The sequence below is a fragment of the Hypanus sabinus genome, chromosome 6 (genome assembly GCF_030144855.1).
Source record: "Hypanus sabinus isolate sHypSab1 chromosome 6, sHypSab1.hap1, whole genome shotgun sequence".
Taxonomy (NCBI): Eukaryota; Metazoa; Chordata; class Chondrichthyes; order Myliobatiformes; family Dasyatidae; genus Hypanus; species Hypanus sabinus.
The window spans coordinates 145,650,997-145,678,633 of record NC_082711.1 but is presented as its reverse complement, the minus strand read 5'-3'; the positions used below and the strand labels follow the sequence as shown (position 1 = coordinate 145,678,633).

The window sequence follows — 27,637 nt, the reverse complement described above, 5'->3', positions numbered from 1 at the left end:
CCAAAGGAACATGCACATGCAAAGCTACTATACCATGGTTTAAATAACACATGAATGGACATTTTAAAAACTGTAGATCTGGGAATCCAAAATAAAAGCAAAAAATGCTGTAAAAACTTCAAAAGGAAATTTTATTAACAAAGTACATATATGTCATCATATACAACACTGAGATTCATTTTCTTGTGGGCATACTCAACAAATCTATAGAATAGTAATTATAACAGGATTAATGAAAGACTGCCCAACTAGGGCTTTCATCCAGAGTACAGAAGACAACAAACTATGCAATTGCAAATATAAATAAATAGTAATAAATAATGAGAACATGAGATGAAGAGTCCTTGAAAGTGAGTTCATTGGTTATGGGAATGATGGGCAAGTGAAGTTGAGAGAAGCTATCCCTTTTAGTTTAGGAGCCTGATGGTTGAGGGGTAGTAACTATTCTTGAACCTGGTAGTGTGAGTCCTGAGGCTCTTGTACCTTTTACCTGATGGCAGCAATGAGAAGAGAGCATGACCTGGTGGTGGGGATCCCAGATGATGGAGCATGGGTCATGGGTCAAGGTCTATGAAGAGTGAAACAGTTAATGTTTCTGGTCAATGTCCCTTCATCAGAAGTGAGAAGAGGAGAAACGAAGTTAGAAGGCAGGGTAGGAATCGACAGGTCAAATGGAATATCTCTCATTGGATGACACCAGGGCTGCCATGGGGATGTTGTAAATGAGGTAATCTGATTGAAGGGTTAGTGGAGGCAGTTTGAGAGGGAGAATAGGGGATTTTGTTTGTAACAAGCTATCAAACAAGAATATGAATTCTAAAATATAAATGCTGTTTATCCATGGGCATTAGCTCCTAATGTATTCCCACAATGGAGTAAATTCTCTGTCCGTTATGTGTCAAGTCAAATTTTCCGCAGAAGCTTTAAATAAATTTTAAAATCTATTAAAGACGCTAGATTGTGCTGGATGCGGCCTGCAGCCCAGTGTTGCTGCCCTCTGTTCCCAGACAGCTGCTCAGAGCTGGTTGTTGAGGGCTGACCTTGTTGGCTATCTGTACCCTCTCATGGGGCATCATTGCTGAATGTCCACCGTGCTGTGGGTGGCTCACTACCTCTGCAATGCCTTTGACAGAGGCAAGATGGACTGATTTCTCATCTGTTAATAGGTCTTGAAAGTTTCTGTCCTTGTGCCATTTATTGGGTACGATACTTGAAGTTCCGGCTGGTGGCATAGTGGCATCAGCACTGGACTCCGGGGAGAGAGGTCCCAAATTCGAATCTGGTTGGGTTGAGTGTCGAGCTAGCAACTCGACCTCGTAAAAAAAAAACCTGGAGAGGGATGGGCTCCGCCAGGTTTCAGATGCCCAAGACATGCCGTACGATGAGCAATCACCAAAAACATTGGTGCAAAAAGCTTGTCGTGACAGCGGCCCGACGACTCCACCAGGAGTTAAGGGTGCACACACACACGCATGCACGCACGCACGCATGCACGCACACACACATACTTGAAGTAAATGATTGAAAAAGATTTTTAAAAATTTAACACTTTGTTAATCTGAGGCATAACACTTAGAAGTAAATAAAAAGATTACAGTGAAACAAAATAATTAGTAACCATACACCTCTCCTCCCCTTCTCCCCCCCCCCCCCCCACAATCCCAAACCCCCAGCTTCGCTTCATAATTCACAGGTCTAGAATCTCCACTGAGAATACGAGGTCATGTGGGTTGTGACCTGGTTTAAATTTGGACTGTTATACTGGAGAATCATATCAAGAGTGGCTTCTGCATCCATACACTAGAGCTGGTACGTGGTGGTACATTTGCTGCTTGTTAAGCCTGGGTCATTTCACTAGATGAAAGCCAGTGGCTCAGTTCCACAGTAAGATTCACCCTAGCAGATTAGAGATCAGATTTGCATTTTATAGCCAGTGTGCAAAGGAATTCCCTTATGTCGTAAAGCCACCTGTTCAGAAGTTGCTACAGCGCACAATGTTTGCATACAAAGTGATCAGTTGCCATGTGAATGCTTTTCTCAGTACATTCTGTGCTGATTCAATCACTCCCAATCCTATTTTCTGATGTTATCTCAGCATGTGACATTGACGCAAAAATACGGCCCAGCTTTATTCACCCTTTGGGCTATTACATCCGTTTGACAACTCACCACAGATATTGTTATCTCCTTATAAGTATTTTCAACAGTAAACAACAATAGCAAGTGTTACTAGCTTTCTATTAATTCAAAACATTGTGATCAGCAGGACAACACGTCCTTTATTTGCTAGAGTTGTGTTGGAGGTGCTCATGAAAAGCATTGTAAGTGATTCAGGAAGGAAGGAAGGACAAACCAGTGTGTTTTATAAATATGAACATTATCTACTGGAGAGCTGGAGAGGGAGTATTTAGGGCTGGAAATTTAAAGCCTGCTATTTCAATACAAAAATAGGAATAACGGGGTAGGCCAATTGTTTCTGCCTGCTCCTGTCCTACTGAACTTGTATCCTCACTTCTCAATTCCATTCTATGCCTCTTGGTTCAGTCCCTTCCCACCCACCTACATCCACTACACTTCTCATGCCCTCGATGTCCTCAGTAACCTTCAATTCCCTGGTCCTGACCGCCTCATCTTCACCATGGATGTTCAGTCCCTATACACTTCTACTCCCTATCGGGAAGGCCTCAAAGCTCTGCGTCTTACTTGACAGAAGAACCAACCGGTCTTCCTCCACCACCACCCTTTTCCATCTTGCAGAACTGAATCTCGCCATGGCCAGCCGTTCCTTCAGCTTCTCACTTTCTCCAAACTCAAGGGGTAGCCATGGGCACTAGCATGAGTCCCAGCTAGGTCTGCCTCTTTGTCAGCAATGTAGAATAGTCTATGTTCAAAGCCTTCCCCGGTCATACTCTCCAACTATTTCTCCGCTATATTAATGACTGCATTGGTGCTGTTTCATGCACCCATGCTGAGCTCATCAATTTTAATCAACTTTGCCTCTGACTTCCACTCTGCCCTTAAATTCACTAGGTCCATCTCTGACACCTCCCTCCCCTTTCTCATTCTCTCCGTCTAAATCTCTGGAGCCAAACTATCAACCGACATCTTTTATAAACCTACTGATTATCCCGACGATACCACTTCCCACCCTATCGCCAATAAAAATGTCATTCCCTGTTCTCAGTTTCTTTGCCTCTGCCAAATCTACTCACAGGACACAGCTGTCCTGACACACTCCTTCTTTAAAGGTGGAGTTCCCCTCTCTCCACCATTGATGCTGCCCTCACCTGCATCTCCTCCATTTCCCACACATCCATGCTCACCCCACCATAATAGCCCCTCTTGTCCTTACCCACTACCCCATCTGCCTCCGTAACCAGTGCATTATCCTCCACAACTTTCACCAGCTCCAAAGGGATCCTACCACTAAGCACAGCTTTACCACCCTTACTCCACAATTCCCTTGTTCCCTCGTCCCTCCCCACTAATCTCCCTCCCAGCACTTATCCCCACGAGGGGCCAAAGTGCTACGCCTGCCCATTCACCTCCTCACTCACCTCCATCCAGAGCCCCAAACAGTCCCTGCAGGTGAGGCGACCCTTCACACTTGCGATTCTACTGGGGTTGTCCATTGAGTCTGGATTCCTGATGCAGCCTCCTCTACATTGGTGATATCCACTGTAAACCGGGGGACTGCTTCACTGAGTACCTCTGCACCATCCATCACAAGCGGGGCTTCCTCGTAGCTAAACATTTTAATTCCCATTCCCATGCCGATGTGTCAGTCGGTGGCATCCTCTTGTGCCACCATGAGGGTGGAGGGGCAACCCCTTTTATTCCGTCTGGGTACCCTCTAAATGATGGCATGAATATCGATTTCACCTTCCGGTGAACAAATCCCCCTCCCCCCTTCCTCTATTCCCCACTCTGACCTTTCACTTTTCCCTCACTAGCATATTACTTCCTCCTGGGTCCCCTCCTCCTTCCATTTCTCCTATTGTCCACTCTTCTCCTATCAGATTCTTTGTTCTCCAGCCCTCGACCTTTCCCACCACCTGGATTCACCCATCACCTACCAGCGAGCCTCCTTCTCCTCCCCACCCCCCACCTTTTTACTCTGGCATTATCTCCTTTCCTTCTCAGTCCTGAAGGGCCTCTGTCCAAAACATCAACCGTTTACTCTTTTCCATCAACGCTGCATAACTTGCTCAGTTCCTCCAGTGTTTTGCTTTCTAGCACCTGCAAAGCTTCCTCATATTTAGGAATAACTTCAATTACATCTGAGCATTGAAAGACTGCCAGGACTTAACCCATGTCTGTACCATCCGGAACCCAAACGTTTCCAGAAGTCTCAGCACAGTCACAATAGCAACCCCAGCGTCTTGCCCAGTATCCCCACAGCATAAACACGACATGGAGTAAACCTGTATAATGTTCTTCACCTTCAGAAGCAGATTAAACAGTATAAATTTGTTTTCTTTCAAGGTTACAATGGAACGTCTTTTCACAACACCAGGAACGGATCATCCTGAACCGGTTCTTTTGCATTGTTTGTTCCTCAGGCAGATGACCTGAAAATGATATTCTCTGCTACCCTGTTGTGTAAGGTTCCCCTATCCCACGACTTTTCTGTCATAGGGGCAAAGCAGAGCACGTCTACAAATACAGCCTATATTCCCATGCAGCAAATCCAAGGCTTATGCCTCTACACTACAGCCCTAAGGTGTCTGCCCTGTGTTTTAATTGTGCTTTGACTCTACACCAGAAATCCACGTACCTCGGTGCCCATGCCACATATTTTTAGCTATATTTTCTTGTAGTGAACTTTTTGCCTCACACTTTTACTGTGAATTGAACGCTTTGTGATTACAGTGTCAACAAAACTATATAAGCAATAGGACCAGGAGTGGGCCATTTTGAAACTGCTCTGCCATTCATAGAGTCGCAGAGTTGTACAGCACAGAAAAAGGTCCTTCAGCCAACCAGCTCTAAGATAAAAACACAAAATGCTGGCAGAACTCAGCAGGCCAGACAGCATCTATGGGAGGAGGTAGTGACGATGTTTCAGGCTGAAACCCTTCATCAGGAGACTTCACCTCCCCTGATGAAGGGTTTTGGCTTAAAACGTCGTCACTACCTCCTCCCATAGATGCTGTCTGGCCTGCTGAGTTCTGCCAGCATTTTGTGTTTTTATTTATTTCCAGCATCTGCAGATTCACTCATGTCAGCTCTAAGATGACCTTTTTACTCATTTACACTAATCCCATTTGCTCACATTAGGCCTGATTCCTTCCATAACTGGCTAAATGTCTCTTAAATGTAGTGATTGTATCTGAATTCACAATCTCTTGTAGCAGCAAATTCCAGGTTACAACCACACTCTGAAAATTCTTTCTCCCAAAAACTCCTTAAAAAAATTCTTTCTTCACGCCTTAAACCTCTCTTTTTTAAAAAAAAATACCTCTATGATGGGAAAAAGATTCTGAAAATCTATCCTTAATAAACATGAGAAAATCTGGAAATCCAAGCAACACACTCAAGATGCTGGAGGATCTCAGCAGGTCAGGCAGCATCTATGGAAATGAATAAACAGTAAATGTTTTGGGCTGAGAACCTTCTTTAAGGACTCACAACATAATTTTATTTACCTCTGTCAGATCATACCACAGTTTCCTTTGTTCCTGAGAAAACAAATGCAGTCTTCCAGTCTCTCTCCATAACTAGAGTCCTCCAATCCAGGCAACATTTTGGAGAACCTCTGCACCCTCTCACATGCAACGACAGCCACTCATTAAGATCATGGTTGATCTTTTACCTCAGTGCCCTTTTTAAGCATTTTCCCTTATTTTTGATATTATCAATTTCTGTTCAGAATGCAATTGAGACTCCACATCCCTCTAGAGAAGAGAATTCTAAAGATTCACTACATCTGAGTGAATAAATCTTTCCTCATCTCAGTCCCAAATGGCCTAACTTTTATTCTGATATTCTGACCTCTGGTAAGCATCTTCCTTGCATCCAACTTGTAAGGTTTCAATAAGTTTCAATAGTACATTTAATGTCAGAGAAATGTTTACAACATACACCCTGGATTCTGTAAGTTTCAATGACATCGCTCCTTGTTCTGAATTTTACAAAGTGTCTGTTTAACGTCTCTTGTTGCAGCAAATCAATTCGGGAACATTCTCTGCATCCACTCTATGCGAGTGCATTCTTTCTAAGGTAAGGAGAACAAAACTATTCAAATTACTCCAGGTGTGATCTCACAAAAGAACCTTCATAATTATAGCAGGACATCTTTATTCCTGTCCGTAAATCCTCTTGCTATGAAAGCCAACAGAACATTTGCCTTCCTAATTATTGATTGCAGTTGTAGTTTCCCTTTCAGTGATGTGTACAAGTGCACCCAGGTCCCTTTGAACATCAGCACCACCTGATATCTCACCATATAAAAAAAATATTCAGCTTCTCTGTTTCGTTGCACAAAAGTAGAAATATGATATTTGGTTGCCGCACTCAAATCGTCGTAATGCACCTCGCTCCCCCCCACCCCAGGACACACCCTGCCATCCTGAGACAGAACTGGGTATTGGACAGGAATCTCAGTCCAGGTCAACATATCACCCTCAGCTCCACGTGCTCTAACTTTGTTGACCAATCTCATCTCCGTATTGATCGATTTTCCTTTTCTATCCTATAAGTCACATTCTCAAAGAACTCCAACAGATAAAGCTTGACTTCCCTTTCAGAACCATATATTGAGCTGCCCAACCTGATTACTCTTTCCAGGATAATCTGTTAATAAACCTTTTGTTATAGTATTTTCTCAACTATTTATGTTTATCTAACAGGTCGATGTTGCTTATTTTCCCTTTCCTTTCTTTCTTAAATACTGGGATCACATTCATTACCCTCCTGTCATAGGCCACACTGTAGCTAGATGTAATATCAGATTCAGTTTATTGTTATTTAGAAACCACAAATGTAATGCAGTTTTAAAAAATGAGACAGCGTTCCTCCAGAATGAAATCACAAAAACGCATGACAAAACAGACTACACCAGAAAATCCACATAACGTTTGGCAATCCCCAATCCAGAGTTCAGAGAGGCTGCTGCGTATTAATACGCGTTCCCTGGAAAGGAATCCCACCAAATACACAAGATCAAAAACTAAAGCTACAAGACCTGCACAAAACCACATAGTTACAACAGTGCAAACAATAGCATAATTGATAAAAACAAACCATGGACACAGTAAAAATAGTCCAAAGATGTTAAAAGACTATAAGTTCGAAAGAAAATATGTAATATGTAACATGTAATTGTGTCATGGTTCTACACAGACTAGTACCCCAACTACAAAAATATAAAATTGCTATTCTGTATCAGAGAAGCTGTTTTCTGTTGTCTAACCTGTGCGTTCTGCACAGGAGATAACAAGTACCCATTTCTTTTACACAAAACAATTCTGTTCTGTGTAACTCTATCCATTGAGACTGACAAAATCCTTTGACTTTAATAACTACTTTTGACACTCATTTGATGCAATGTTAGGGAGAGAACATTAATGCCGAATCCTTCAGGAATACACAGAGTTTATCCAAATGTGTCATATTGGCTCAGTTAGTAAAATTCTTAACCAAGTAAGATATCCCAGACTAGAATCCTGCCGTGTTGGATATGAAGTATTTTGCTCAATACTTTAAGGCAATATCACATCAATCTGGGTATGTGCCAAAATATTCCAGACCACTGAAGATACCCAAGTACTTGGAAGTTTCCAGACAATATTTGGGAAACATTGTCAATAATAAATTTGTATTTCTTATTCTGGGCCACTAATGGATGTACTTAACTCCCTAACAGAAACTGATAGTGGTAAATGATGTATACTTCGAAGTATTCCTTGCAAAATGTACTAAGACATACTATCAGTATGCCTTACTTCCAAAAGGGTTTTGTGTATGCAAAATGAAATTGGTAGATTTACTGAAATATGATTCAAACTCACTGAAGAAAAACACAAAGAAACTCAGTGAATGAAGAGAATTAGGTCTAGACTTTTATTAAATGTGATACTCAGGAAGCATCAACAGCACTGATGCCTGTCGACTGGACGAGACAGAATACCAATGCCTGATTCAACTATTTTTACCCGAAGCAATCATCTGTGAAAGCTTTGTAACCTCAGAGTTGATTCTCAGAAATACAAAGCACTGGGGAGCGGCTTGACGATGCTGCGTTTGTTCAGTCAATGTAATTAACAGAGCCTGGCACTGCTCTCGGTCTTGCTGTTACACTCTCCTCTATCACATGAGGCTCTGCAACATGAGAATGACTCACTCATGTACCCATTTCTGAGGTTAACATGTGAGAAGTGGAACACCAACACACATACGGAGGGACAGAGAGGTACACAAATATGTAACGGAAAATGGATCAGTCACAGAGAGACCCACTTTAGAGCTTCTGCAAGGTTTTCTCCAAAACAGGGTGAATAATTAACCACAAATAACATGCTCTTTCCTTTTTATAAGTGGAATTCAAGCTGTACTTCTCAGTCCGTCTGAAGTTAACTTGTTCCTCTCAATGCTTACACAAGGCTTCCCACCTCATTTCCATGTGTGGAAACTAGTAATCATAGCTCAGGAACAGTGGTTCTCGAGCTTTGTTATATCTTCTGTAGAACAATAGACAATAGACAGTAGGTGCGGGAGTAGGCCATTCGGCCCTTCTAGCCAGCACCACCATTCACTGTGATCATGGCTGATCATACACAATCAGTACCCTGTTCCTGCCCTCTCCCCATATCCCTTGACCCCGCTATCTATAAGAGCTCTAACTCTCTCTTGAATGCATCCAGAAACTTGGCCTCCACTGCCTTCTGGGGCAGAGCATTCCACATATCCACCACTCTCTGGGTGAAAAAGTTTTTCCGCATCTCTGTTCTAAATGGCCTTATTCTTAAACTGTGGCCTCTAGTTCTGGACTCACCCATCAGCGGGAACATGCTTCCTGCCTCCAGTGTGTCCAATCCCTTAATAATCTTACATGTTTCAATCAGATCCCCTCTCATCCTTCTAAATTCCAGTGTATACAAGCCCAGTCGCTCCAATCTTTCAACATATGACAGTCCCGCCATTCTGGGAATTAACCTTGTGAACCTATGCTGCACTCCCTCAATAGCAAGAAAGTCCTTCTTCAAATTTGGAGACCAAAACTGCACACAATAGTCCAGGTGGGGTCTCACCAGGGCCCTGTACAGTTGCAGAAGGACCTCTTTACTCCTATACTCATTTCCTCTTGTTATAAAAGCCAGCGTGCCATTAGATTTCTTCACTGCCTGCTGTACCCGAATGCTTGCTTTCATTGACTGATGTACAAGAACACCTAGATCTTGCTGTACTTCCCCTTTTCCTAACTTGATTCCATTTAGACAGTAATCTGCCTTCCAGTTCTTGCCACCAAAGTGAATAACCTCACATTTATCCACATTAAACTGCATCTGCCATACATTTGCCCACTCACCCAACCTGTCCAAGTCACCCTGCATTCTCATAACATCCTCCTGAAATTTCACATTGCCATCCAGCTTTGTGTCATCAGCAAATTTGCTAATGTTAAAGCAAGCACATCCATTGCTTAGAAAGGCTAGTTCTGTTATAGGAGTCAAACTGGAAACACTGGAGACTGTGGTAGAACAAAGGACCCTTCGGAAAATCCTGGCAATGCTGGACAATGTTTCTCACCCTCTGCATGCCATCTTGGCTGAACAGAGGAGCACTTTTAGTAACAGACTAAGACAACTACGTTGCTCCAAAGAGTGGTATAGGAGGTCATTCTTACCCTCGGCCATTAGGCTCTATAACCTATAGTCAGGGAAGTGATGACCCCCTCCTGTTAGACTGTTTGAGATAACTTATTTTTTATTCTTTCTTACTTCTCTGTATATATATTTGTATATCAGTGCACCTGTAATGCTACTGTGACACTGTAATTTCCTTTGGGATCAATAAAATATCTATCTAAAGTCAAAGGTCAAGATATACACAATAGAAAAAAGTAATTCTGGACAACCTTAACAATTGTGCTTTCCCTTTAAGAGAGTCCACCTCAGTTAACATCAAGTTAAGTACACATTGTGCAGTACTGGTATAACAGTAGAAAGTACTAAATAGAGCAAGGGAGCTTTAAGAAAAACACACAATGTGGTATGGCAATAAATCATCCTCTGTGTACAACACGTACAGCAGGTTACACAAAGCACAGGATACAATGTACAAAGAAAGGCATATGCTAGGATTAGTAAAGCAGGACACCATGCACTCAGTCTGAAGCTAAAAAGGAGTACTGGACATACTGGCATAGCCTAATACTTATCAGGCACATCATGTACTGGACACAGCACAGAAGGCATTACACCCACTGGTCCCAGTGAAGCACACACTTGGTAGAGGACATGTAAAACACGTACTGGGTACAGCAAATGCTTGCTACAACACAGCAAAGGGCAGTTTATCAAGGGAGTACACATGCAGTTTCTAAATATAGCAGTATCACTTGAGAACTAGATTGTACAGAGTGGAAATGCAGCCCAACTCAACACGACCCATCTGATACCAGAGTTAGACTAACCAATAGGAAGGAGCAAGCCCAAAGATCCCTGATTATATGCTTTCAGCTAATGCTGATTTCCATGGGTATTTAACTTTTATTTTTGATTATTCCATTATTAATTTTTGAATGTTTGTCAAAGTTAACCTGCATTATTTTTTTGGTCATACTAAAAATCCAAGAATTTCCCCAATTCCAGATTCTTAAACACAGTTTACCTGATGAGCAAATGATTGTAAAAGCCACTGATTTTTTTAAAGAAACTATACCATATTGAGTTTGACATTTCCTGGGGTCCCAGCTCCGCATGTTTAGTTTTGTTCAATTAAACCCATTTAAGTTTCAATGTGTTATAATAAAATCATGAGTACTAGTTTGACTTGGCACCAATAAAATGGCACGGACTATGGTCTCCTTGTGGTCCACCATCTGCTGTGCACAGGAAGTATACTCAGAGCAATAGTGCAAGAAATGAATAAGTTACCAGAGATCTGACATCATGTGAATGTTAAATTATTAAAAGGAATCAGAAGCTCTGTTGGTATAGAGTATTCAACTCCCATTAGAAAATACTTCCACAATTATGACACTACATGATGAGAGACTCTTGTTTAGATCTTCCTAGCCTACATCAAACTTTGTTCTAGTCAAATGCTTGAGTTCTTATGCTTTGATTCATTTAACTATTAGTGACTTTTGCTGTTGCCCTTGCTAGTTGTTCAAATTTTACCAAAAGCAGAATCAACCAGTGAAGGTTAAATTCAGTCAAAATTTTAAAAGTATTGGGACAAGCTAAAGGAAATACTTACATGATGAAAATGGTGGGGCCCTGGGATGTGTAGTAGAACAAAGAAGGCTGGGAAGACAGATAGATCATTTCTTCTAAGTGACAATATATGTAGATAGGGTCATAAAGAGAGCTTTCAGCATGTTGGCCTTTATAAGTCAAGTACAGAAGTTTTTTTTTAATTTGCTTATGACGTTAGTTAAGCCAAATTTGAAGTACTGTGTAGAGTTCTGGTCACCTAACTACAGGAAACATATCAATGAGCTTGAAAGAGTATGGAGAAAATTTACAAAGATGTGGCCAGGACTTGAAGACCTGAGTTATAGGGAAAGGTTAAATACGCAGGACTTTATTCACTGGAGCGCAGGAGAATGAGGGGAGATCTCTTAGCGGCACACAAAATTATGAGGGGTTTAGACTAGGCTGGGTGACACTAAAGATACAGGTCATAGGTTTAGGGTGAAAGATGAAATATCTACAGGGAATCTAAAGGGAAATATCTCTACTCAGAGATACAAGTGTGGAATGAGCTACCAGTGGAAGTGGTTAAATTGTAACACGTAAGAGAAGTTTGGATAAATAATTGTATTAGAGAAGTATGAAGGCCTATTGGCTGGATGCAGATAGATGGGACTAAGCAGCAGACCAGGTCAGCATGCACTAGATAGGCTGAAGGGCCTGGTTCTGTGCTCTAGCACTCTATGACTCCTTGGATATTTTACTTCAACATTTCTTTGGTGGTTCCCCTGGAGAAATGTTTAGTTTAAGTAAAATATTTCAGTGCGAAGCAGCTAATGGGAAAATGAAGCAGTCTGCTGCCATCGTGGTTTCACGAGGGGGTTTCTTGTCTCTTCAGCTCAGGAGACTTCCTGAACACATTAAAAAGCGAGCAATAACCCCACCTTGTCTATTTATAAATTGCACAGTAGAAAGAACAAGTCAGGTTGTTGCCTCCAGGAAGTTTACATTACAACAGTGGGTGGGGGAAGGCAACCTTTGCAGATTTATATAGTATGACGTTTGAAGAATTATCAAGACTAAAAAGGATTTGTGACGTTATCAAAGACCTTTCCTAGTTAACAATATGTTATAAAACCTACAAACAGTGATCTTTATATCTATAAAAGAAACGAGTGGAATCACAACAAATTGTCGTGAGAGACTAGTTGGCCAGTCAGAGCTGCCAGGATGATGTCAGCATGAAAGCAAAATTATTCACTTCAAAGTGTCCATTCCCTAATGGGAGTTAATGATTGAATCGCTACTGGAATGTACTTAATTAAAGCTCATTTTTTACGTTCCTGTTATTGCAGCATGCATGATTTCACCCATTTGAACTGTTAAGGACCAAGCTGAACATTAAAGAAACAGAAACTATGTACTCTTTTCTAAATGTGCAATCTACAAGTTAAGGCCTTTCACTTGTTAGTTAACCTCCTGTCTGCCCGCAGAATGTTCTGAAACCAATACAGAATAATTAAGCACAGTGTTTCTTCAAAACAAAACCACCACCTGGGGAGGCTAATTGGAAATGAATGATGATAAAGACAATGAAAAAGATTTTTTTTCCATCTTGCATATACAACATTCCGTACAAGTGGGAAGGGTTGAATTGAAGGGGTGTAGGCTGCTCTAATGGGCAACAGAAAATAAACAGCATCAGCCTAAAAGATGGCTGTTAATAAATATCCAACTGTGGCAATACACTGCAGTTGGATTAGCAGAAGGATCAGAGGACAGCAGGTGTTTACATAATCAGAAGGCAAAACACTGCAGATGCTGAAAATCTGAAATTAGAACCAGAAAATGCTGTTAATTCCTAACAGGGCAGATAGCATCTACAGAGAGAAACAAAGTTAATGTCTCAGGTAATAAATTTTCCACAGAACTATTGTCATTCCAGAAGTGTTGCTTGACTTGCCAAATACTTGCAGCATTTTATTAAGTCGTCATTAATGAAATACATATACCTTTGTGCATTGTGCTCTGTTAAAGAAAACATTTGTGACAAGAAGTGCACTCCAAGGAGCTGCTTTTAAAGAGAAAATTAAGAATGTAGAAATAGCACTGGAAACACCAATGTCCTCGAACAGAAGAGCCTACAAAAAGAAGTAGATACAGCCCAGTCCATCACAGGTAAAGCCCTCCGCATGGAGTGGGGTCACAGGAAAGCAGCATCCATTAAGGACCCCCTATCATCCAGGCCATGCTCTCTTCTTGCTGCTGCCATCAGGAAGAAAGTACAAGAGCCTTAGGACCCACACCACCAGGTTCAGGAACAGTTATTACCCTACAGTCAATGGGCTCTTGAACTAGAGGAGGTAACTTCACTCACCGTATCGCTGAACTGTTCACACAACCCATGGACTCACTTTCAAAGACTCTTTATCTCATGTTCTTGTATTTACTGTGAATACCCACAAGAAAATTAATCCCAGGGTTGTATATGGTGTCATATATGTACCTGGATAATAACTGAACTTTGGACATAATCGACAGAAGAAGGAAGTAAGTGATTGATCTTTTGATCCTACTGCACTGTTCAATAAAATCATGCCTGGCACTGTATTCCCTAGTCCCATTTCTACTGGATTGGCACATTGTTTGCTTCCTTTACAGCATCTACTGACCTCAGTCCTGAACATATTCAATGACTGACTGTCCTCCAGAGACAGATTATTCTGGAGATCTACAATCCTGAGCAAAGTCATCATCCTGAACAGACATTTCTGGTTCTAGACTCTCCTTTCAACACAGCATCTAGTATCCATCCTGTCAATTCCCATCAATAGAGGCTTATTTATTTACTTAGAAATACAGCATGGTAACAAGCCCTTCTGGTCATTGAGCCTGGATTGCACAATTAAACCCATTTGAGCAATTCACCTACCAATCCGTGCATCTTTGTGATACAGGAAAGAAAGGAAATCTGTGTGGATCTTGTGGAGAATGTACAAACTCCTTATAGATACTGGGGTTTAAAAGATGTGCTCCAGGATAACAGAGACCTGAGGATAGGATCTCTACTTCACCCACACTAAAAACCATAGTATTTGGTTTAACTCGGAACTGGGGAAGACTGGCAATGATCTAGCAAATTCCTTTTCATGAATTCAACCCTGTGGTTGATAGCATTAGGTTAGTCTATGCTGCAGAAGTTAATTAAGAGAAATGTGGTTAATTCATCCAGGCCTTACTTCTCTCAGTTGCTCCATGAGTTTCTGGTTTTGTTCACTTAGATCACATTCCATATCTACTTTGACCTTCTCCACCTCACGCAAGTATTGTTGCTGTTTCTGGAGCTCCAGCTGCAGCCTTTGTACATCTCCTTCCAGCTCTGCCACTCGAGCCTCCCACTCAATCTCCCTCATTTCATACTTCAGGCGTGAGGTATATTTCTCCTGTTCAAGCTCCTAAAGAAAAGGCAGTCAGAAGAGGTTCAGACAAGTTATATTACATCACTGTGAACACAGTTGGTGCCCATATCATATCTGACCGACTCCTGGAAAATACTTCCACTGGAAGAGGCCATGAGCAAATCATAACACCAATTATTGATTACAAAGTAATTATGACCAAGGTCTACAATTTAGCTCATTATATTCCATTCATTCAGGAAGGCTACATCATTCTCCCATATCAGCAAGGGTCATTCCTCCACTTCACTTTGATGTCCATTAGAGACCTTAAATACTCCTTCTGTGAAAAAACTCCTGTTATCATGCTTTAAGGTATAATTTGCAAATTTGACTCTTTGCCACACTCATTTTGATTCTGGATTTATGTTTTGCTTTGCCTTAAGTAGTTTTCAGTAAGTCCATCTCTGCCACATGAGACAAAACTTGGTTAAACAAGATAACTATGTTTTGTCTCATTTGCAGATCTTTACCATTAGGGATCAGAGTTGAGTCTCTGCTGCTCACGGCCTCCAGTGCCTGAACATCTAATTTACTTCATGATGAACCATAAACACAATTCTCAGCTCAACTTCCTTAAATTTAACTCACAATACAAATTTTTCATATGTGAAACTGCATTTAATGTTCCTTTACATTTGCTCAAGCAGAAAGATACTTTAGCTATGATTAGTGGAATTATACACCAAACTCCAGCTAAGAACTAATGAAACTTCTTTGGCGCTATTGTTTACATAATTCAAAATTTTCATAGATGCTTACATTCAATAAATACAACATTGTTTGCGTTGGTATTAATTCAATTTCTCTTCAGTTATTTGGAGTAAATGTGTGTTTAATGAGAGGGGAAAATCAGGAGCGTCAGTGAATTAAGTACTATGCTTGCACCATGCAAGCATGGTGTTACTTTCATGTTACTTAAACTAATCAGCTACTTTCTTAGCAGCTGTCTGCTTCGTGCTCTATCATTAGTCTCTAGTGGTTTTTGAAACAAGATGAAAAATAAAAGCAATCTAACATACAAAGATGTACAGTGCCTTGAAAAAATAAATGAGTATTACAACCAGTGATTTTCATCTAATTAACTGAATTTTTATTTGTGAATCACATGCTTCTTTTTTTTCCACAGCAGAGCCCAAAAAACAGCGAAACTTGTAAAACAGGAAAAACTAAAAATTCAAAAACTGAAACGTCAGCACTTCAAAAGTATTCATCCCCCTTTGCTCAATACTTAGTTGAACCACCTCTTGCAGCTACTACAGCCAGTTAGTAATTTTGGGTAAGTGCCTATTAGCTTTTCACAATGTGATGGAGTAAGATTTGCTCCTTCTCCTTGTAAAATTGCTCAAGCTATGCCAGGTTCGTTGAGGAGCAGTGGTGTACAGCAACCTTGAGGTCTTACCAGGGACGGCTGATCAGGTTTAGTTCAGGACCCTGAATGGGTCAATTGAGGACATCAATTTTCATTGATGGTTTGTCTGGTAGCTTTATTTGGGTTATTGTCATGCTGAACGATTAACTGCATCCCCTGTTTTCTGGCAGAGAATAGCAGGTTTTTATCTAGGATTTCTCTGTATTTAGCAGCATTCATCTTCCCATCAATCCTGACCAGATTTCCAGTTCCTGCTGCTGAAAAGCATCCCAGTAGCATGATGCTACCCCACCATAATTTACAGTAGGGATAGTGTTACCTGGCTGAAGAGCAATATTAAATTTACACCACATGTACAACTTAGTGTTGAGGCCAACTGTTCAACTTCAGTCTCATTCAATCATAAGGCCTTCTTCCACATCTTTAAAGCATCTTCTAAGTGACACTTTGCAATGTCTTCATGGGCAAGAATATGCTTTTTATTTAAACCAGTGGTTACAACTTGCCGCTCTTCCATAAATACACTTTCTGTGCAAGGCCTTAGAGGTTGTGGTGCCAAGTACTTCATCTTCAATTGCAGTCATTGACCTCTGCAGCTCACTTAGAGTGACTGTTGGCATTACAGTAGCCTCTCTTACAAGTGCCATTCTTTTCCAGTGATTAGGTTTAGAGGGGCAGCCTGACCAAAGCAGTGTGGCTGTGGTTTCATAATGTTTCCACCTTTTCATGATGAACTGCTCTGAGATCCAAGATATGTTCAGTGCCTTAGAGATGAACTTGTACACTTCCCCACATTTGTGCTTCTCTATTACCATTTCCCTGACATATATATATATATATTTGAAATCTATGTTAATATAATTGTGAAATAACCAATCATTAATTATATGCTAATGAATATAATCCATAAATTGTCTAAATAATAAACATACCACAACCTTTGAAACATTTTAGCGTTAACGTATTTACATTGTCAATGTTTTCAAGTTACAACACTGTTATAAGTTGTAACAATAAACACAGAATGGAAGTCAATAGCTCACTGCTAATAAACTTTTGGCCTGTTGAACTGCAACTCCATCTTTGCCTTTCAGTTATTTTGACTGCCTGGCATTGTTTACTTGTGGTGTGAGTTGTGCTTTGTATTTGTTTGATCTGTATATTGCAAAAAAAAAAAGGCATTTAAAGTTTCCTGCTTACAGCAATGGTTGGTCCATGCAACTGTAAAAAAAAATAGCGGGAACATTTCAAGAAATTCCTCTGATCTATTTGATAGTTTTATTCTTTAACATCTCAGACCTAGTACACATCTCTTCCACCACAATGTCTGAATAAAGAGATGTTTTCTGTTTCACATCAAGGATTTTCTTATATTCAAAAGATATTAAATTATTTCAAATAAAATTAAATGCTACTCATACACATTTCCTCTCTCAAATTCCTATACACAGAATATGTATATACTATATGTAAGGTATATACTTGCTCAATAGTTCATATTCCACTCAACTCTAACATCCAGCTTTTTCTTTTCTAACCTGATACATTTCCATATATTCTTGTCAACATCCTGCTCTTATTTCTTCCAAGTCCCAATACGCTTACTTACATGTCTTCATTCTTCCCTACAACTTGTGGCACAATTTTTTTTGGCTAGGAGGTCAAGGTCACATTGACCTTGCAATTCTTTCCTTTTATATTATAAGATTTCCAGCCAAGTTTTTTTTAAAATTTTAACTCATTTTCTAATTGGTTCTTTCCAAAGTTGGTAACTGTTTCATGGACTTCAGCATTTTGCTGGATTTTTCATTAAAAAAAGGGTTAAAAATAAACCCAATAAAGCACTGGTGTAAGTTTTATCAACACACCAACAGTTCAAAGGACAGGACTCTGTTTAATGAATTATTGTTTCAAACTTTAGTGGACATAGATCATAAATCTATTTAAATTGTGTCTGAAATGAAATTCCAAGAGAATAAATTGACTTACTATCTGTCCTTAAATTGGTAGCACTCCGGTCTTTGGCTCAGAAGGTTGTGGATTTATTTCACTCCAGAACCCTAGTGTAAAAACTCTAGATTAACCCATCAGATATAGCAATAAATGATGGTTTTTCCCAGATCTTAAACTACTTCCTTGCTCTTTGGGAAGTATTACTAAAAATAAAATCCAAGGCACTTCCATGAAGAATGGGGGATTTATTTTCCTGGTGCTCCAGCCAATACTTCACGTTTACAACAGATGACAATATGATGATCATGTTTCCATTTGTATGACCTTGCTGGGGACACACTGACTGCTTCCTAGTTACAACATCCGTTCCATGTGGAGTGTAAAATTTTCTTCTTTGTATGCAAGCCTTCCCCCCCCCCCATTAAACTAAAGACTCCATGAAATTAAAAGTTCATTTTCCTACTCCATGGGGTTAGATGACAGAACATTTTGCATTGTTTCTCCATTCATGCTACATAGATTAGACAGGTTGTCAGGAGCTGAATCAAATCCTCTCACTGTACAATAGTCACAAGCTGACATTCTCATTAGGAACTGTAGGAGAACCATAAGAGCATAAGGGGAGATTTGTACAAAATTATGAGGGGTACAGATAGGGTATATGCAAGCAGGCTTTTTCCCACTGAAGCTGGGTGAGAAAAGAACTAGAGGTCTTGGATTAAGGGTGAAAGGTGAAACGTTTAAGGGGACTTTCTTCACTTAGAGGGTGATGAGAGTGTGGAATGAGCTACCAGAAAAAGTGGTGGATGTGGGTTTGATTTGAACATTTAAGAGAAATTTGGATAGGTACATGGATGGGAGTGGTATGGGAAGCTGTGTTCCAGGACTAGTTCAATAGGACTAGGCAGAAAAACAGTTCAGCATGGACTAGATGGGCCAAAGGGCCCGTTTCAGTGCTGTCACATTCTATATTCTAACCACCAAATGGGCACCTATCCAGATCAAATTTGATTAACTCTTATCTGATCAGTCAAAGGTATGTGGACTCAGCATCTGCAACGAGTATTTAGTGGTTTAAGGAACACTCCATCATGGGGTCAACGTTACCCATTAGGTCTAATCATGCACCTTTAAAGTTACACCACCAATTCCTTTATCAATAAGTATATTCCATTGGTCCATGTCGCAACGAGTCCAAACAATGAACCTGTCCCAAGCCTCCTCCCGGGATCGGTCAATCAGCAAATCTCCGGGATGGAGTCGCTGAAGTATTAATCATCAAGGTTTGGAAGAGATTGAATCGCATAGGTTATGGTCATAAACACGAGAAAGTCTGCAGACGCTGGAAATCCAAAGTGACACACACAAAATGCTGGAGGAACTCAGTAAGTCAGGCAGCATCTGTGGAAATGAATAAACGGTCGACGCTTCGGGCCGAGACCCTTCCTCCGGACCTCCAGTTCTAGTCTCAATCAGATATGTGAGGCGTCTGTGGGTAACCTGACCGCAGGGTCGCTCTTGGGGATTGGCGGGACTAACGTGAGATATCACATAAACTCTGATGCGTGTTCGATACTAAAGACTAGCGATTTTTCAAAAAAAAAACCTTTTGAAGTTAGGCTCAATGATATCTAAAATAAGTTCACACGCAAACGCGTGGCCACTCACCTCTAGTTTCTGGCTGTATTCTTCCTCTAACCTGTCGTTTTCCCTCTTCAGATCCTGGAGTTCAGCGAGCAGAGTCTTTCCCAGCTCAGCAGCCACTTGAGCATCTTTCTCTCTCTCCCCGAGGAGGGAGAGCAGGTCGGCGGGGTCCACGAGATCGGAAACTTCCTTTACACGGTCGCGGGCAAATGGGAAGAGATCCTCCTCCAAAGGCGATTTCATCTCCAGAGCCCCCGAAAGCGGTCACGGGTTCCGAGTCCTGGAAAGTGGATCCAGCCAAATGTTAGTGTGAAGTTTGCAGTGAGACGGGAGCTGTTGGCCCGGTCTGTCCCAGTTCTGGGATGTGCTGGGCTTTGATTTTACTTTAATATACAGCTTAACGCCGATGGAAATGAGCGTCACTGGAGCAGCGTCCTTCCCCAGAGGAGACAGATGGTGGTATGAGAGAGGGAGGGGAAAGGAAAGATAAGATCAGGGCTGGAGATATATTCGATGTTCAGACTCCGCACCTTTCAATGGGAGTTCCGCGTTCCTCACTGAGAGGCTGATCGCTTCGGGACTCGGAAACACACAGAAGGCGCTCGGCACCTGCAAGGACGCACGGTTCCGATGAAACTGACGCCCAGAGAGCGTCCGAGATGAAGTGACGGAGTCCCAGAGCTGCGAATTAGTGGCACCCCGCCTTCAATTAGTCGTCAAATCTCCGCACAGCGTGAAAGCGACTGGGGCAGTTCAAAGCCCAAGCCTGTCTGGTCGCTCTGCCCGGTCCGAAATACTCTTGACCGAGTGTTAGATATTAATGTTAATTGCTTAGTTTGTCAACACTTTTGTTCTTTGGACATTGAACCAAGAATATAGGTTGTTGTTATTGTCTCTTGACATCTGTACACTTAAGTTTGTTGAAAGCTCTGCTACTCCCAACACATCCCAGAACAATATACAAACCCTATCCACGGTGCGACGCACAGAAAATGCTCGAGGAACTTAGCAAGTCGGGCAGCATCTATGGAAGAAAATAGACAGTCAACATTTCAGACCCACAGCCCTGAAGGTCCACTGTTTATTTCCCTTCATAGCTGCAGTCTGACTTGCTGAGTTCCTTTAACATTTTGCGGGTGTTGTCAAGATCTCTAGCATTTGCGGAATTCTGCAGCATTTCTTTGCCCCGCATGAGTTCTACATCTCCCTCATATTACAAACCAATTCCAACCATTGTCCTAGAGTCACACAGCACAGAAATAGGCCCTTCGGCCCAGCTACCCTAGCCCTTGTGTTGCCCAAGGAGCTAGTCCCATTGCCTGTGGTTGGTCCATAGCCCTCTAAGTCTCTCCTCTATACGCTTATCTAAATGGCTTTAAAATGCTGCCAGTGACACTGCATTAACCACTATTTCTGGTGGCTCATCACAAATGCATAACACTCTTGGCATGAAGTTGTCCCTGATATCCCTTGTAAAATCTCTTGCCTCTGATCTTAAACTTACGCCCTCTCATTTTTATACCACCCTCACTGTGAAAAAGACTATGTGCTTTTACTAATGATTTACCTATATACCCCTATCAGGTCATCCCTCAATCTCCTACATTCTAGGGAATAAAGTCCCAATCTTTGCAGCCTTTTCTCAATACTCAGGCCCCCAAGACCAGGAAAATTCCTGATAAATCTTTTCTACACTCTTTTTAGATTAATAACCAATGTCTTCTTGCTGCACCGTAACTTTCCAACTCCTAAACTGAATGCCCTGACTGATACAGGCTTGGTCGCCAAATGTCTTCTTTATCACTCTATCTAATTATGACACTGCATTCAGTGAACTATACGGCAGTACTCCCATATCTTACTGTTCTATTACCCACCTCAAGGCCCTGCCATTCACTGTACAGGTCCTATTCTAGTTTGATCTCCCAAAACGCAGTACCTCACAATTATTTGGATTGAAAACCATTTTTTCAATCCTTTGCCCACATACCTGCAACATAGTTCATAAGACATAGGAGCAGAATTAGGTTGTTCAGCCCATCGAGTCTGCTCCACCATTTGATCATAACTGATTTAATATCCCTCTCAACCATATTCTCCTGCCTTCTCTCCATAATCTTTGCTGTCCTTATTAATCAAGAACCAATCAAGTTCTGATTTATACGCAAAGACCTGGTCTTCACAGCTATGGCAATGTATTTCACAGATTCACCTCTCTCAGGCTAAATAACTTCCTCCTCAACTCTGTTCTAAATGGACATCCTTATATTCTGAGGCTGTGTCCTCTCGTCCTGGACACTCCCTCTATTGGAAACATCTTCCCCACATCCAGTCTAGGTCTTTCAATATTCCATTGGTTTCAATGAGATCATCCCTGCACCCCCACCCCCGCACAGTTTTTCTAAACTCCAATGAGTAGAGGCCCAGAGCCATCAAACTCTTCTCATATGTTAACCCCTCAATCCCCAGGATAATTCTTGTGAGCCTTCTCTGGACCATCATTAAAGCCAGCACATCCTTTCTTCGACAAGGGGCCTAAAACTGCTCACAATATTCCAACTGCAGTCTGACCAGTTTCTTATATAGCTGCAGCATCACATCCTTACTTTTATATTCTACAGTCCTCTCAAAATGAATGCTAATATTGCATTTAACTTCCTTGCTAACAACCCAACCTGCAAGTTAACCTTTAGGGAACCTTGCATGAAGATTCCCAAGTCCTTTTGCACCTCCGTTTCTGAATTTACTCCCCATTTAGAAAACAGTCCACATCTTTATTCCTTCTACCAAAGTGCATGATCATACACTTACCTACACTGTATTCCATCTCCCACTTCTTTACCATTTTTCAAATCTGACCAAGGCCTTCTGCAGACTCCCAGCTTCCTCAACACTATCTGCCCCTCCACCTATCTTTGGATCATCTGTAAACTTGGCCACAATGCCATCAATTCTGTAATCTAGATCATTGACATATAACATGTAAAGAAGTAGTCCCAATGCTGACCCCTGCAGAACACCACCAGTCACTGGCAGCCAAGCAGAAAAGGCCCCCTTTATTTCCACTCGTTGCCTTCTGCCAGTCAGCCAATTTTTTTATCATGCTAGTATCTTTTCTGCAATACCTCAGTCTCTTGTTTTGTGGCTTCATGTGTGGTACTTTGTCAACAGCCTTTGAAAATCCAAGTAAACAACATCCACTGACCCTCCATTGTTTATCCTGCCTATCGTTTCCTCAAAGAATTCCAAAAGATTTGTCGTGCAAGTTTTCCCCTTAAGGAAACCATGCTGATTTCAGCCTATTTTATCATGTACCCCCAAATAAGCTGAAAACTTGTTCTTAATAATGGACTCTAACATCTTACCAATCACTCAAGGCAGATCAACTGCCCTATGATTTCCTGCCTTTAGCCCACCTACACATCAATTACTTTCACAGCGTTGATATTTTCCCTGGCTGGATGTAGTCACAGTCTCAAAATAAGGGGACGGGCACTCAATACAGGGATAAGAAATATCCTCAGGTACGAGGCAGTGATTATTACAAATTCTCTCCACAGAAAGCTTGGTCACTTAGTTTATTTAAGATAGAGTTTGGTAGATTTTTACATATTAAGAAAATCCAGGGATATGGGTTTACTGCAGGGAAGTTTCACCAAAGAGTTGGCCTTGACTTTACTGAACAGCAGCTTGGGCATGAGTCAAAAAGCATGGTACGAAGCCCTTGGCCCATGCCAACCAAGATGCCCATCTAAGTTAGTCCCATGTACTTGAGTTTAGCTCATATCTTTTTTATCTATGTAGCCATGCAGGTGGCTCTTAATATTATAACTTTTACTTGCTTCAACCAATTCCTCTGGCAGTTTGTTCCACATACGTACCACCTTCCAAGTGAAAAAGATGCCTCTCAAGTACCTTTGAAAGTTTCCTCACTCACCTTTAATCCCTCCCCTCTAGACCTGGGTTCTCTTCCCTGAGAATACAGCTGAGTGTATTCACTCTACTGTGCCTCTCCTGATTTTACTTACCTCTGTAAGCTCACCTCCCCCACCCCCACCCAGTCTCCTGAATTTCAACAAAAGAAGTCCTCACCCACCAACCTATCCCTATAACTTAAACCCTTGGGTTCTGGCAACATTCCTGTAAATCTTCTTTGCACTCTTTCCCAGCTTGAGGCCTAATGCTCTATTCTTCTATTGCTTATGTTCCTTTGAGGTGGGAATATCTGAGGAATTATTGAAGGCTAATTTGAACTTTCACTGTTGTAATCTGGTTTCTTTGTTGTACTTGTTCATTTGAAAAAACATCCTTTGTTTCTGACTCGTTGATGCTAATTAAAACTATAACTTGGTCATATAGAGTTCTATCATGTCATATCAGACTATTAAAATTAGAATATAATCTTTTCCAGTTTCCTGTAGCTCTCTCTAAGGTTAACCAACTCATCAAGAGTCAAATTGGCCAGTGAGTAAAATAGAACTGTTGTTCTGATATATCTTTAGTTTTAACTTTACAGGTTAAAGTTGTTCAAAATTTTTGAGGAGGAATCGACCTAATTTAAATAAATTCTGTCAGTGTACACTCAGGAAACACAATCATAAAGTATGGAGAACAACATCCCTGCCTATATTTGGGATCTCAGCCAGCAGATTCACACATGGTGCAAGCCAAATCCCACGTGGACAAGTAGCTATGAGTCAAGCTAAAGGTATACACAATGCTGTGACTCATTCACGGAAGAATGGATAATATTCTATAGTTTCAATAGTCATTAAAAACAGGAGCAGGGCTCTTGGCTAACAACTACACATCAATAATACTTTTGGCCAAACATCTTGGAAGGCAAAAAAAAATATGATCATTAAGATATCTCTAAGAGAAGTGGAGATGAAGACTAAATGGGATTTTGGAACTCGTATACTGGAAACTGCTTGCATCTTGCCATCTCAACTTCTCTGAGGCCTCCGTCGCTCAGAGTTGACGATGGATATTGTGTCCTAGCTGTCTAGATATGCAAGGCTGGGCAGTTCAAAATGGAGAGCAAGCTGTTGCCCATGTAGCAACCTCCCCCTCTCCACACAACTGATAAACACAAAAGGATTACCAGAGACCAATACAGTTTGGTACCAGCTTTATCACAGGAATTGCCAATCTACATTGAACTCAATGTAGCACTGCCTTAGGGACCCCAGCTCCAGATTTTTCCCTTGGGGTTTACTCCTGAAGCCCTCCTCATGAGTGGTATACCCACAAGATACTGGAGGTTTGAGATCAAAGTTTTCCTTCTCAATGAGCATGGCTGACGAGCCCAATCTGCCCGAAGCAACTGGTTTTAAGGCACCAGTAACCTGCCTTTGCCCCTTCTCCCGTCTGTAGAAATGGTTCCACCAGGCTTAGGTGCTAAGCCATATGTGAAGGCCAGGAGCTGGACTTGGTTGTCAGAGGTTACTTGAGGTGTACACCACTGGGAGCATTCAATTGGGAGCTTGTCCTCATTACCATCTCTGGCTATAACAAACTTAAGAAACCATTCAATAGGTAGTAGGAGCTTATCCCCATTGCCACCTCTGCTATAACAACCTTAAGGAACCATCTCAACTTAAGTTACTTATATTACAGTATTTTAAATGAATACATACTGTATTTAACAAAAAGATTTGTTACACAATTCTACCTTGTGAAGAAGCTATGCAATTTCCTATAAAGGTGCGTGGCTTTCTAGATGCATGCCTGCTGTCATTTGTGTTTTGTGAATGAATAGGTATGTGCCCTGGACAGCACAACTATTGCACATTATTCTCTGGTGCTGCCACATTAATCTAAGCACTTAAAGTAACTGCAGTTATTTACTCATCTCTGCCATCAACTTTTTGTGGAACTGTGCTTTTTACTCTTGTTACATCAAAGAAGATTAGGATGCTAATATTCTTTCATATGAGATATTCATAAAGTATGGGTAGCACCAGTAATGATTTAAAAATCATAATAGCACTATCTAACCTGGTCCCAACATATCGGTGCAGCTACAAAGGCGGCAAGACAGCGGCTATATTTCATTAAGAGTTTGAGGAGATTTAGTTTGACACCTAAAACACTCAAAAACATCTACAGGTGTATTGTGGAGAGCATTCTGACTGGCTACTTCACAGGAGTGAAAGAGGCTACAGAAAGTTACAAAATCAGTCAGCTCCACCATGGGTACTACATAATATCCAAGACACCTTCAAGGAGCAGTGCCTCAGAAAGACAGTGTCCATTATCAAGGACCCCACCATCCAGGGCATGCCCTCTTCTCATTATTACCACCGGGAAGGAGGTACAGAAGCCTGAAGGCACACTGTTTACTGTGATTCAGGAACAGCTTCTTCCCCTCTGCCATCTGATTCCTAAATGAACATTGATCCCATGAACACTACCTCACCTTTCTTTTATTATTTCTGTCTTGCACTACTATTTTTAATTTAACTATTTACTATACGTATACACTGAATATACTTAATGTAATTCAATCATTTTTCTATATTTATCATTGTTCTGCTGCCACTAGGTAAATAGCGAACTTCATGACACGTGCCAGTGACGTTAACCTGCTTGTGATTTTGGAAATGAATGAATGATTGAGTTGCAGGGTGAAGCAAATACTTATTTGATCAGAAGTAATCATTAATTGAAGAACTATTGTGTTACTTGGTGTTTACTACATACCACCAAATGACAGGAAGGAGATAATTAATCTTTATTAAGAAGTAACATAGGATCAGAAGATGTAGAATTCTTAACCAGAGTTAAGAAATGGAATAGGTAAAAAGCTACTGATGAAAGTTAAATGCAGAATAACAAATTGTAGCTAGGTTATTGGGGATAGAAAAGGCCTGCAAAAAGACAATGTTATAGTAGTTGAGGGACTTTAATATGCAGATAGACTGGGAAAATCAGGTTAGCACAGGATCCCAAGAGAAGAAATTTGTAGGATGCCTACAAGATGTTTGCTTTTAAAGCAGCTTATGGTTGAGCCCACTAGAGAAAAGACAACTTTAGATCTGGTGTTGTGTAATGAACAAGATTTGTTTAGGGAGCTAAAAGAACCCTTAGGAGGCAGTGATCATGTATGATAGAATTCACCCTGCAGTTTGACAGGGAAAAGCTAAAATCAGATGTATTGATATTACAGTTGAGTAAAAGGTAGCAACAGAGACATTTGAGAGAAGCTGGCCAAAGTTGATTGGAAGGGGACACCAGCAGAGATGATAGTAGACTAGGAGTTTCTGGGAGTAATTTGGAAGAGTCATTTCATCCAAAAGAAGCAGCATTCTAAAGGAAGGGTAGCCAACTGTGACTGATAAGGGAGGTCAAAGAAAACAAATGCAAAAGAGAAGGCAATCAATATGCAGAAACTAGTGGGAAGCTAAAGGATTAGGAAACATATAAAAACCAACAGAAGGCAATTTTTTTAAAAAAAAGGAGAGAAAAGAGAAAAAATATAGCCAATAATATAAAAGAGATACCAAAAGTGTTTTGAGATATATAAAGAGTAAAAGAAATACAAGAGTGGTGATAAATGAACCTGAAGTAGTAATAATGGAGACAAACAAACGGCAGACCAACTGAATAAGCATTTTGCATCAGTCTTCACTGTTGCAAACACTGGCAACATGTCAGAAACTTGAGAATGTCATGGGAACGAAGTGGGTGCAGTCACTATTACTAAGGAGAAGGTGCTGAAAGGTCTTAGAGTGAACAAATCACCAGGACCTGATGGACTACATTACAGAGTTCTGAAAAAAGTAGCTGAAGAGATCATGGCAACATTAGTAGTCATCTTTCCAGAATTACTAGAATCAGGAATGTTT

At 41.0% G+C, this 27,637-nt stretch overlaps 1 protein-coding gene across 3 annotated transcripts in view; it reads right to left on the bottom strand.

Annotated features, from left to right (window-relative positions):
• Nucleotides 1-27,637, bottom strand: part of LOC132395932 (BICD family-like cargo adapter 1) — a 56,727-nt gene that overhangs the window by 21,655 nt on the left and 7,435 nt on the right. Inside the window, exons 1-3 of one of the 3 annotated variants that reach the window (XM_059973137.1) lie at nucleotides 20,318-24,166; nucleotides 19,812-20,067; nucleotides 14,600-14,815 (exon numbers count right to left, since the gene is read on the bottom strand). In XM_059973137.1, the coding sequence (XP_059829120.1) occupies nucleotides 14,600-14,815; nucleotides 19,812-20,030 (435 nt within the window). In that variant the 5' untranslated portion in view covers nucleotides 20,031-20,067; nucleotides 20,318-24,166. Of the gene's footprint in view, nucleotides 1-14,599; nucleotides 14,816-19,811; nucleotides 24,168-27,637 lie in introns of those variants that run through there. The other 2 variants (XM_059973138.1, XM_059973139.1) reach the window with 2 other exon arrangements.